The following is a 12,071-nucleotide window of genomic DNA, read 5'->3' on the forward strand; positions in this document are numbered from 1 at the left end:
TACACAAATATTATAGAATCACTTTTTATGTGAAAAAAAGAAGAAATTTTGTTAAAATCATGTAAATATTTTAGAAAAAGATATGCTTATCTCATAATATTTATCAACAATCATTTGATTTGAAAAATTCATTTAAATATATATAATTATACTTCATAAGTTTTATATATTTTTATCTATATATAACTAAAAGAAATATGAATTAGCTGAACTTCTCACTTATATTAAAATCATAAAAATCACATTTCTAATCTTCATAAAGGCGAATTACGACCTAACATGAATTAATACAAAACATTTCTATTGTAGATCTTAAACACTTGTTTTATTCTTAAAAAAAAAAAAAAAAAAACCCTCCTTACTCCCACTCATCCAACGACCACCTAAAATCTACTAATTGAACGGTCAAGATGAAACAAGTGCACCAGAACGCCATACGGAGTGACGTATAGTAGCAGAAAAGTGGGGTCATTGACTTGAGCATATTAATTAAGTTAAATATAAATATAAACAAAATAAAATACCAATAAAGGAACATAGAGTATACTATTCAAACAGAGGTTTTATTTTTTTTGGCTGATGCATAGCATACAATTGGAGGGAATGGATTTTGAGCGGTTAAAAGTTTCTCTCTCTCTCAGCAATTTGTTGATGGATGAATAAACATACGCTCATAGTCCTTAGCTTCAAGAACAAGAGTGCGCACGATAAGTGAATCTTCCTCTTTCCCATCTGTGCGTTGCTTAACCCACCCCGTCAAAAACACACAACGCGTAAACAAATCAAAATCAAAAACTGATTTTTATTTTTATTTTTATTTTATTTATTTATTTTTGTTAATGATCGATGTCGAAGATGAAGCATCTACTAAGAAAGCTCCACATCGGTGACCATCACAACCGATTTGGTGGCGAGACCCGACCCGTTTCGAGTTCAAACACGAGTCCCAGTACCACTCCGAGTCCGTCAAATGAAAGAATCGAGCCCGTTGAATCCACGGCAGTGGATCGGACGGCAGTCGAAGCGATTAGTAGTAGTAATAGTAGTGGGATTGATTTTAATTTATTAGAGGAGGAATTTCAAGTGCAATTGGCTTTAGCGATTAGTGCGTCGGATCCGGATTCGACTCTGGATACGGAATCTGCTCAGATCGATGCTGCTAAGCGGATTAGTCTCCGGAGCTGTCCCGTCGTCCCGGTTACTGATACCGATTCTCTTGCTGAGTCTCTCTCTCTCCGATACTGGGTATGTTTTTTACTATTTGGTTAGGTTTTTGACTTTTGGATCTTATTTTTGGGGATTTCATATGATTTTGCCTTTGCATTTGCTGTTTCGGATCAGTTTTGTCAACTCTAATTTGGTTGGTTCAGGGTTTTGATTGATGCACAGTGCTGCAATTTTGACAAGTTTGGTTCTAATTTGTTTTGCATTTTCATGCATGAATCAGTTTAATAATTATACTAGTTGATTGTGTTTTGTTTGACTTATTTAGTTTGTGGACTGATATTTAATGTTATAAAGCTGTTAGTTATTATTGTGGATAATTGATCTTATCTCTACAGATGACTTGTGTTGCGTAACAAGTTTGATTTGTTGATTACTGCCTGTTTTCCATAATTGACGAGAAAGCGAAGAGAAATGTTCTCCAAAACTTGTTTTTGCTAAAGAAAGCAAGGGATGGGGATTAATTGAATTTCTAGGTTCATGCTACATGCTGTTGGGTTCTTGTGGGTTGTTATTAAAGTGATTGGTCTTGACTAAGTTGATTAATTGTTTATTTTTTTGTGTGGGTCTCTGTTTACAACGAAGCAGAATAGGTGGCTTGTGGTGTTTATGAAAGGAAAATAATAATCAAGCAGTAGAGTTCAATAAAACCTAAATTCTCTAAATGTTTTCATGGTTTGCTGGGGGGGGCTCTGAGATTTGCATCGTGAATTTTACGGAATGAAAGTGCTTGATAATAATTTGGAAGAATGAAATTGAAGCTGTTGGATGCCTGTAGCCAAGTTTATGCAATCTCCTCAGATCTCTCATATAATGGCTACTGAACAATTGGAAGATAACTGCTGTATTTTTTCCCTAACTAAAAGCACCAAGCAAAGGCTTACTTATTTTTAAGAGGGGTGGAAACTTGATCACATAGTGAGATTGTCTTCCAATACAAGGGCCAGTACAATTTTTCCTAGTGATTTTTTACACTTCCTTTATCACAGTCCTTTGTGAGTTTAGCGTTTCTAGGTTAGCATTTATGCATACATGTATTTACATTCTATGCAGCGCAGAATATTTTCCATCCAGGAAAAAAATGAAATTGAAAGCCTGTTGATTGGAGATTTCTATTTCCTAGGAACTGCGATGTTGAAAAGTCTCGTTCTTGAATTTCATTTTCATTCCTTGTCGTACCATTCCCTGGCACAAATAGAAAAACAAAGCATATGTTTTGTTTTCTTTTCCTATGCATGTCACGTGCAAATCTTGATGTTATCTATTCAAAACATTCAACTGATTTTTCCCATATCTTTCATGCAGAGCTATAGTGTTGTAAATTATAATGAAAAAGTGATGGATGGCTTTTATGATGTTTGTGGACTTACCTCAAACTCAGTTGTTCAAGGGAATATGCCATTGTTAGTGGATCTTCAAGCAATATCAATATCAGAAAATGTTGATTATGAAGTTATCATGGTAAACCGATATGTTGATGCTGAACTGCAAGATCTTGAGAAAAAAGCTTATATCATGTCCCTGGAAAGCACAGTCTCTGATGGCTTGATCCAGAAAATTGCTGATGTTGTTGTTGATAGAATGGGTGGTCCGGTGAGTGATGCTGGTGAGATGTCAAGCAGGTGGAAAAGGCGAAGCAAAGAGCTACAGAACACTCTGAACTCTATCATTCTACCCCTTGGTTGTCTTGATGTTGGACTTTCTCGCCACAGGGCCTTGCTCTTTAAGGTTTTGAGATCTTTTAACTTCTGTTAAAAAGTTGAACTTGATGATAAATGAACATATTCATTCTTTTTAACATAACAATGGCCATCTTGTCTGTTTAAATTCTTAATATTTGTGTTTTTGCTATTCAAAGAATGTCAGCATCATCATTCAAGCTTATGATAGTTCTTCGGATGCTTGTGAATAAATTGGACTCAAATTAATCATTACATTTCTGGTGACAGGTGATAGCTGATAGGATTAATCTCCCATGTATGCTGGTTAAAGGGAGCTACTATACTGGCACTGATGATGGAGCTGTAAATTTGATTAAGATGGACGATGGAAGGTGGTGTTTTTTTCTTGGCCTATTTTTTGTCCATTTAATTTGGTGTCATGCTGCATCAAGTGGTACTGCAAAATGATTTATATGTTTCTATTGGTAATCAATACATGTACTGGGAATGTTTATTGATATTTTATGTTAGCATCTGGATTCTGGTTAATAACTATCCAAGCTTTCTGTATTGCTAGATGTATGAACTTGTAATAAGTAATCTGGATATTTCTTTTGCAAGACATGTTGAATATGAATAATGATCCTTGTTGCAAATCTCATTTCCTAAGTTGCATGTATTCCTTGCATACACTTTCTTTTTGAAAGCCCACTTTCCTTTAATTATCAAATTTTTGCTTACCTATTTTGCATGAGAATGATTATTAAAAAATGTCAAGGTTTTATATGTGTTTGCTGTCTAATCAAATTAATACTGCAGGCTTAAATGTTTGATGGGGATTGTTTGTAATTGTGTTCTTTATATGTTAAACTGGTGCAGTGAATACATTATTGATCTGATGGGTGCTCCGGGCACTCTAATTCCTCCTGAGGTGCCCAGCAGCCATCTTCCAACAGCTGGATTTGACATAAGTGGGTTCGCCAGTCTTACAGAAACCCCCAAAGATTCAACTGCGTTGATGGGTGAAGGATCTGGGGTTCCTGCAATTTCAACTAACCTGGATAGGATTCCCCATGTTGGCAGCTCAACATCAGGAGAAGGATTATATGTCAGCATCAAAACAAACGAGAATGATCTGAACTTAGTTGAGAAAAATCAAATTGAGAAATTTGAATATGATTTTGGGAAGCTCAGGTTATCAGGTTCTGAAAAACCTTCATCTGCACAAAAAATTAAAGTTAAAAATGTTTCCAAGTATGTCATCAGTGCAGCGAAGAATCCTGAATTTGCACAGAAATTACACGCTGTCTTGTTAGAGAGTGGTGCATCACCTCCTCCTGATTTGTTTTCAGATATGAATCTGGGTGAATCAAAGCTGCTTGAGAAAGCTCACCCAGAAAACAGGGTAAATCTAGGTGACCAGCTTCTCTGTTGTTTAGATGACATGTTGACAGGGCATGAACAGACCCTTATGTCCTTAACTAGGGAGGGTATGTTGAACAACATTAGGTGTGATTATGAACAAGAACAGTTTGCTGAGGGCTCAGCCGATGAACCTAGAAAATTGAATGTGAATATCTCAAATTCTGACTTGTCTTTCCCTTCCGATGTCACCAGTGAAGGATTTGTGCTTCTTAATAATAGAACAAATGAAAATTTGCAAATAGATACCTCCGGCATAGATATGGTGTCTATTCATGCATCTGGAATTGCTGGAAGTGCTATGCATGAGAATCCGCTTCATGATTCTTTCTTGTTCTCTGGATTGGAACCTTGCCAATTACAACCTGAACATGCCTTGGTTAGTAGTGAGAACCAGTGCTTTCAGGAGAAAACAGGAAGGCTTTTTAACATGGAAACTGGCAAAGAATCTGATTTCAAATTGATGGAAACAGCAAACAGTGGTCTGCATACTAGCAATGGTTACAGTGAGAGAATAAACCCTATGCTGGGGGAGGTGGCTGAATGGGAAATTCCATGGGAGGATCTTGAGATCGGTGAACGTATAGGCATTGGTAAGAATTTTTTCTTGTTTAATTTAATTTGGTTTTATAAAAAGAAGAAGCTGCTGGCAATTTTAGACTTATAGAATCCTGTTCAGATTAAGGTAAGTTGTCACCCCCCCTCCCCATGTATCCTTGCTTAAAGTTTCCCATTAATGCATGCTAGTCTTACCCTGCGATATACATGAGGGGTGTGTTTTTGCATATGTAAGTCCTTTCTGGTCAGTAATGAGGGGGGCATGAGAATTGGCTGGTGATTAACATGTAATAAATTTTATGGCTTTTTATGCAAAAAGGATAATTTGGATATGTGAATTCATACAAAGGTTGGAATCAATTAAAATATTTCAAAGACATAACACCCTGTGATTCAATGTCACATAGTTGCTTCCTAACACCACCACCAACAAGAAAGTCTCAATTCCAAACTAGTTGGGAGTTAGTTATATGGACCCTTTTGCGCCATTCTGTGCAATATTGAATCCAGGCAGCTTGTGAGGTTTTAATCACACACATCTGTTATCTGTTTAAGTCTTAGAAATGGATCAAAAGAAAAAATAATAAATGGTGTGCATTAATGAGTTATAGAAATGGGTATTGAACTAGGCTCATAGGCAAAGCACTTCATCTCCACATGTCTTTAGTTGTTAAGTTCTAGTTTCTCTGCAAGAGTACAATCTCTTACCAGCTGAGTCAGTCTAAATTGGAGTTTTACCTTTTGGAGGAATTGTGTTGCTTTCAATACTGGCTTTGCAATTGCAATCATATATGGTAGGAGGCTGGCTATCAGCCCAAACAAGCCTGGAAAATAGGTCAGGTGATGTTTGGTGAAGAAAACTAGCCTGCTTCTCTGGACATGGTTTCAAATAGGAGACCAAAGTTCTATCAGACATCCTACCTTGTCCTAGTAAGCTTTGTAGTTTGCTATGTCTTTGGATTGTCTTGAATATGTGATTGAGAAGACTTGGAAATCTGGCCAACATGGTAATACTTTCAAGGGCTTCTTCCATTGATTTTATTAATTAGGGAGAGTGATGCATGTCTGGAGTTGTATATATATCAGCTATGATTGTTTAATAGTAGTCTCACTACGCCTTGTTGTGCAGGTTCATATGGCGAGGTCTACCATGGGGATTGGAATGGCACTGTAAGTTATCCTTTGACACAATATGGGTATTTTGTCGTTAACTTGTGATAAACTACTTCATAGTCTGCACATCGAGTTGGATAATTTTAACACAATAAGGTAGTGCTTCCTTTCTGGATTTGATGAGTTGAACACTTCCAAAGGTGGCCCTTTCAAGTTTCTGCTGAAGGGGTTGTTAATGAGGTTGCCAATCTGTTCCATTCCATCTGCATCCGGTGCCAAATTATCCATTCTTTAACTAGAAAGGTTTGGCATTAGGGGGACTGGGGAAGCCCACTGAAGTCTAAGATCTAGCATAGCGAGATACTTTTAACACAATATTGATTATTTGGTTATAGTTTACAATTCAGTGCTTATGCTACTGTGTTTTGGCTATGACAATGATGATAAATGTGAAAATTGTGGAAATGTGGTTTCAATTTTTATTGGGCAATATTTGTTGGTTTCAAAATTGTCACCTTCAGTATTTTATGCATCACTTCCATGATGCCAGTCTCTGTTTATAATGCAATTTTGTTGAAACTGCCTCTGTGGTAAACTTCATATAGAACCACCAATCTATTCATCAACTTACTGGTCCATCTGTTTTATTTTTAAGGCTTGCTTCTTTGATACTATCTTCTTGGTTCTGCATGACAGGAAGTTGCTGTGAAGAAATTTTTGAACCAGGGTTTCTCTGGTGATGTGTTGGTTCAGTTCAAATGTGAAGTAAGCACTACTAACTTCGTACATCTTATATGTATATGTTAATAAAATTGGTTTCATATGACATTTGAATGAATTTCTGCTTACTGTTTAATGCAGGCTGAAATCATGCTAAGATTAAGACATCCTAACGTTGTTCTTTTCATGGGAGCAGTTACTCGTCCCCCGCACTTATCAATACTAACTGAGTTCTTGCCCAGGTTGAGATTACTTCCCCTAAAAAAAACATTCTACTCTTTCTTGTTTCTGGAATTATTAAATTAAGCTTCATGTGTCCAACACCTGCATCCTTCACATTGATATACTATTAAACTGAATAACCTATATGATAAAAGTGTCACCATGTTGACTTGGATATCTTGAATTTTTCATAAGCATGATTCTGAAGCCTGTGGCGCCTCACTGCTTGTAGTTAACATTATGGACTTTACCTCGGTTTTGCTTGGGGTGCATGCATCTCTAGGCATGCCGCCGATGTTTTATTTAATGAGTGATAACATTCAAATCACAAGTTCTGCCCTACTTTTGTAGTGCCTTTACCACCATGCAAGCCCTATGAAAAGCATTTATGTTTTGAGGTTTATGCAAAATAGAGCATTCTTTCAGCAGATATGTACTCTTCTTCAAAGCTACGTTATATTAAAAGTGTTCTGTCAGGGAGCTTTTGGAGTTCATTGCTATCCAAGTCACGTCCATTAACTTTTTTCAGTAAAAATAGTAAATACTGAGTCAGTTGTTTTTTTTTTTTTCCTCATACTCTCTTTACACATTTGTGTGCAGAGGGAGTTTGTATAGGTTACTGCATCGTCCCAATTCTCAGATTGATGAAAAGAGGCGAATGCAAATGGCTCTTGATGTGGTACGTGTCAGATAACCTATCCTTCTTTTTACTCCATTCTATTTTCCAAACTAAAGCTGCTTTCTTCTTTTTTACAGGCAAAGGGAATGAATTACTTGCACACTAGCCATCCTACCATAGTGCATCGAGATTTAAAGTCTCCTAATCTCCTCGTCAACAAAAACTGGCTTGTTAAGGTCTGGCTCTCAAATTATTCTCTGGTTATGCATATGTTTTGTTGGAAATTCAGTGGACTGCTTTATCTTTTGCAGCTTCGCTGAAAGAAACAATGCATATATTTCCAACATCTTATTAATTTTCTATCCACAGGTCTGTGATTTTGGATTGTCACGCATTAAGCACCATACTTTTCTGTCCTCGAAGTCTACTGCTGGAACGGTTAGACTTATTTAAAACTTGTAGCATGCTCATAATTCCATTTTCTAATTGTTTTAGACCAAATAATAAGCAAGAAGTTTGCTTTTCCACTGCAGCCTGAATGGATGGCACCTGAAGTCCTGAGAAACGAACCAGCAAATGAGAAGTAAGAATATTCACTTGCATAAACATGCCAACATAGTTTATTGCAGGAAGTTTGCATTGCTGGGAAGTTTTCTCTAGCATCAATACTGTTGGTTTACTTGCTTGCTTGCAGATGTGATATATACAGCTTTGGTGTGATACTATGGGAGTTGGCTACGTGTCAAATCCCTTGGAAAGGCTTAAATCCAATGCAGGTTGTGGGAGCTGTTGGATTCCAAAATCGACATCTTGAAATTCCAGGGTACATTGATCCAGCCATTGCCCAGATAATACGAGATTGTTGGCAATTGTGAGTTAGTTAACAGACCTGGTCAATATTTTCATTTGAAATGAAGTGCTCTGTGATGACAAATCCCTTGTTGCTTTTGCAGGGAGCCAAATTTGCGACCATCTTTTGCACAGCTTATAACCCGTCTTCGATGCGCTCAACATCTACTTGTTGAGACACCAAACCATACAAACCAAACAGCAGACTGACTGGAAAGTGCTACCTCAATAATAGTTTGAGCTGTTTTTTTGCTCGAAGAGCTGGAGCAGCAGCAAGTTTTTTCATTTGATTTATAATAGTAAGATAATATTGGACAGGGAAGTGTTGGTTCATTCAAAGTGGGGACTCAGCACTGGCCCTCTCATTGATCACACAGTGGAGATCCTCTAAGTTAGTTAAACAACTGCAATAAGTGCAGTGGAGGATTCCATGGAAAGTTTAAATATAGGCAACATCACATGTTTACAATTCTTGTAAAAAAAATCTCTCAACTTCATCTTTGGAGGTCTTTGCCCTACCCCGGAATTGTAAACATGTGATCTCCACGGATCATTGTGGAATTAAAAAGGAAAAACAAACAAAAAAAAACAATTATGTTCTGGGCATGTGTATATTTTCTTTGTTCTATTTCAGCTCGTCGTATCAAGTTTAGATTTATCATCTATGAGATGAATTTTCATCAGATAAAGCAAATGTAGAGTCTAACCCTTTCGACCGCAAATGGGCACGAAAAGCTTACATGACTGTAACAGATACTTATGGCCTCCTGAGCACTGTTTAATCTTTGCATAGAATGAAATTGCTTCTCCATGTTTCCTAGTTCTGGTAGCAACATTGAAGTTCTTTTTTTATTATTAAAATTGAACAGAAAATATATTAGTTGATGATATGTTATTCATTTTATTTTTTTAAAAGAATAAATTTGAATAGATATGTCTTGCATGTTTTTTTTATATATAAAAAAAAAAAGCCATGCATACATGGTGTTCTAGCTCAAGTGCATGTAGGCTTGTTTCTTTTAAACCAACGTTTTCTAAGCCCAACAATGTTTAGGCTATTTTTTCAAATACCTCTCACATTTTGTTTTTAAAATTAGTTGTTTTGCTTCCCTTTTTATTTTTTTTAATCCTTAAAATAAATTATTAAGATGGTATTTAAAAAATTATAGTTCTAGAGTAATTTTAGTGATTGTTTTATAAATAATTACACATGTAACTAATATATAGAATTAGTTTTTTTTAGACTACTTTACTCATGAATATTTGATGAGAATAAAATATTTATTTTGTTAATTTTTGTTATTAGTTTTTTATATAAGTTCTTCAAAAATATTATTTTTTTATTTTTTTTATACAATCATGTAAAATATATTGAGTCATAATTTGTTTTTATTGTAACTTGTTTTTTTTAAATCATGACGAGTTTTATGTGCTTTTAATTAAAAAATATATTTATGTCAAAAAATTACATAAATAAGAAATGGGATTTCAATTAAAGAATATATTATTTACTTAAGAATCTAAATCATTGGAAGTTTTATGAATTTTTATTATAATTATTAAAAAATAAAATAGATTTTGAACATGGCCTCGCGTCATCACGCAGGAAACAAAAAATATTAAAATTTAATTTTAATAATTTCTTTTAATAAAACTCTCTTTAAATTAAATTAATAAGATGATATTTAAAAACAAATATCCAATTATGCCATATTTTTTATATAAAATTAGAGCTTTTTTATAATATTAATAATTATTTTATGAATAATTATACATGAAACTTGAATTAGTTTTTTTAATTTTTCAAACAATCATAGGAAAATAATCAAGATATTATTCTTTATTTCTTAGTTGAAAATTACTTTACAGATCATGATAGTATTTAAAAAAAAAACAATGAATGAATAACAAATATAAAGTTTTGTTTAAAAAATATTTTTTTCCTAAATTTAAATTATTTGATTTTTTATGAATATTTATTTTCATTGCATGAAATTTGTTTTGAAAAAAATCATGTAAAAAAAAAGAGTAATGGCGATGTCAAATAAAAAAAAGTGCATAAATAAGAAAGATAATTGTTTTATCCTTTTATTTTAAAAAATGAATTTAAACAATTAAAAAGTGGTGGTGCGTGCTCTAGACATGCCAACACATGTTACGCCTCCTAGCAACCAAACCTAGGCTTTCATTGTGTTGTTAGAAACACATCTGTGTTCTCTTCCTCTTAGTACGGAGCTTGTTGGCGAAGGTATGGTGTTTATTGCTAGTGAGCCTTTTTTTTTTTCTTTGTCTCTCTCCTCTTCTAAAAAAATACAACTTAGTCTTCTTTGTTTTTTGTATTTCAATTTTAGTCCTTATTATTTTGATTTCTAAATTTTTATTTTTTGACATTTTATAAAAGTTTTATTTGTTTTCGATTTAATCCTTCAATTGTAATTTTTCATGTATTATTTTTTTTTCTGATTCAATCCTTATTCTTTTGATTTATAATTTTTTTTCATAGCCCTTTTGTAAAAGTTTTATTGGTTTTCAATTTCATCTTTCAATCCAAGCTTATAGTGCATTGTTTTTTTTTTTTTTGTCCTCATTCTTTTGATTTTTTTTCTTTTGTTAAAGTTAATTTTTCTTTTCAATTTAACCCTCCAAGTTATTTTTCTTTTATAGTGCATTGTTTTTTTTTTGTCCTCATTCTTTTGATTTTTTTTTTGTTAAAGTTACTTTTCTTTTCAATTTAACCCTCCAATTAGAAAATTTCAGTTTCTCTCTGATTTATTTTTTATTTTGATTTTCACTCTCATTTTTTTAATTGCTATTTTTTTTATTTATTTTAGATCCCTTTGTGTAATTGATTTTTTTACCCGATTTCATCCCTCAGCGTTTGATTTATTGGGAGTTGATCTTCGCAGTTTCTCTATGTATGGTGCTTCTGGTCTAATGACCCAATTCACAGATTTAAAAAGTTAACGCGGGTTGACATCTTTTTTTTTGCTGATTTTTTTATTTAATCATTTGAAATTGGTTTTTTTTAAAAAAATTATCTTTGTGGTTTTCTTCGATTTCTTCTCTATCAAGTTATTCTGATCTCATTATCTGAGCCACGAGTTTTGCGGATTAACTCAAGTTGACTCAACGCTTATTACCTAGTTTACATATTTATCATGTTATCCTAGATTGACTCGAATTGACTTTTTTTGTCTAATTTTTATTCAATTTTCATACTTTGTATTTCCAAAGGTTTTTTTTTCAAGTTATCATAACTTTTTTTAAAAAATATTTTTTTCAGTTTACTATTATTGCTTTTTTTTTATTGTCTAATTAAAACAAAACCAACATATTAAACCTAATCGGGACTATAACTCGATTTATTTAATTAAATACTTGCATAATTTTTTTTATTTACGCTTGCAATTTTTTATGTGAATAAGCGTGTGAGAAAAACATGCATATTAATTTTTATTTTTTTTTGCTAGGAAAATACATACACAACCTATGACGTAGCTTGGGTTAAATAGTTAGTTAATATGCTATGTTGTGTTCTCCTAATCAAGGTAGTGCAAAAATACTACACTCTCATGCGTCTCTTGCAATAGCATCAAGGAAACATACATGTAAAAAGATATGTATCTCTAACGTGGTTCGAAAAATCACAACAATATTAATTAGAGAAAATAAATAAACAAAAC

The 12,071-nt window shown here is 33.6% G+C and overlaps 1 protein-coding gene across 1 annotated transcript; it reads left to right on the forward strand.

The window, feature by feature from the left end:
* The first annotated feature begins 552 nt into the window (after positions 1 to 552).
* On the forward strand, positions 553 to 9,208 carry LOC7463750 (serine/threonine-protein kinase EDR1). Its single transcript, XM_024589621.2, has 13 exons — positions 553 to 1,245; positions 2,530 to 2,952; positions 3,174 to 3,277; positions 3,765 to 4,900; positions 5,995 to 6,035; positions 6,675 to 6,743; positions 6,840 to 6,940; positions 7,521 to 7,599; positions 7,677 to 7,775; positions 7,909 to 7,977; positions 8,073 to 8,122; positions 8,234 to 8,410; positions 8,493 to 9,208. The coding sequence occupies exons 1-13, from the start codon at positions 847 to 849 to the stop codon at positions 8,596 to 8,598; spliced, it is 2,853 nt and encodes a 950-aa protein (XP_024445389.2). The 5' UTR covers positions 553 to 846; the 3' UTR covers positions 8,599 to 9,208.
* The last annotated feature ends 2,863 nt before the right edge of the window (positions 9,209 to 12,071 follow it).

This window comes from Populus trichocarpa, chromosome 18 (genome assembly GCF_000002775.5).
Source record: "Populus trichocarpa isolate Nisqually-1 chromosome 18, P.trichocarpa_v4.1, whole genome shotgun sequence".
NCBI lineage: Eukaryota > Viridiplantae > Streptophyta > Magnoliopsida > Malpighiales > Salicaceae > Populus > Populus trichocarpa.

Excerpts from the sequence above, each read along its gene's own strand:
- LOC7463750 (XM_024589621.2), top strand. The coding sequence starts at position 847 with ATGTCGAAGATGAAGCATCTACTAAGAAAGCTCCACATCGGTGACCAT. Across the intron at positions 6,941-7,520 it reads CTAACTGAGTTCTTGCCCAG|AGGGAGTTTGTATAGGTTAC; the intron begins GTTGAGATTACT and ends ATTTGTGTGCAG. Across the intron at positions 7,776-7,908 it reads ACAAAAACTGGCTTGTTAAG|GTCTGTGATTTTGGATTGTC; the intron begins GTCTGGCTCTCA and ends TTCTATCCACAG.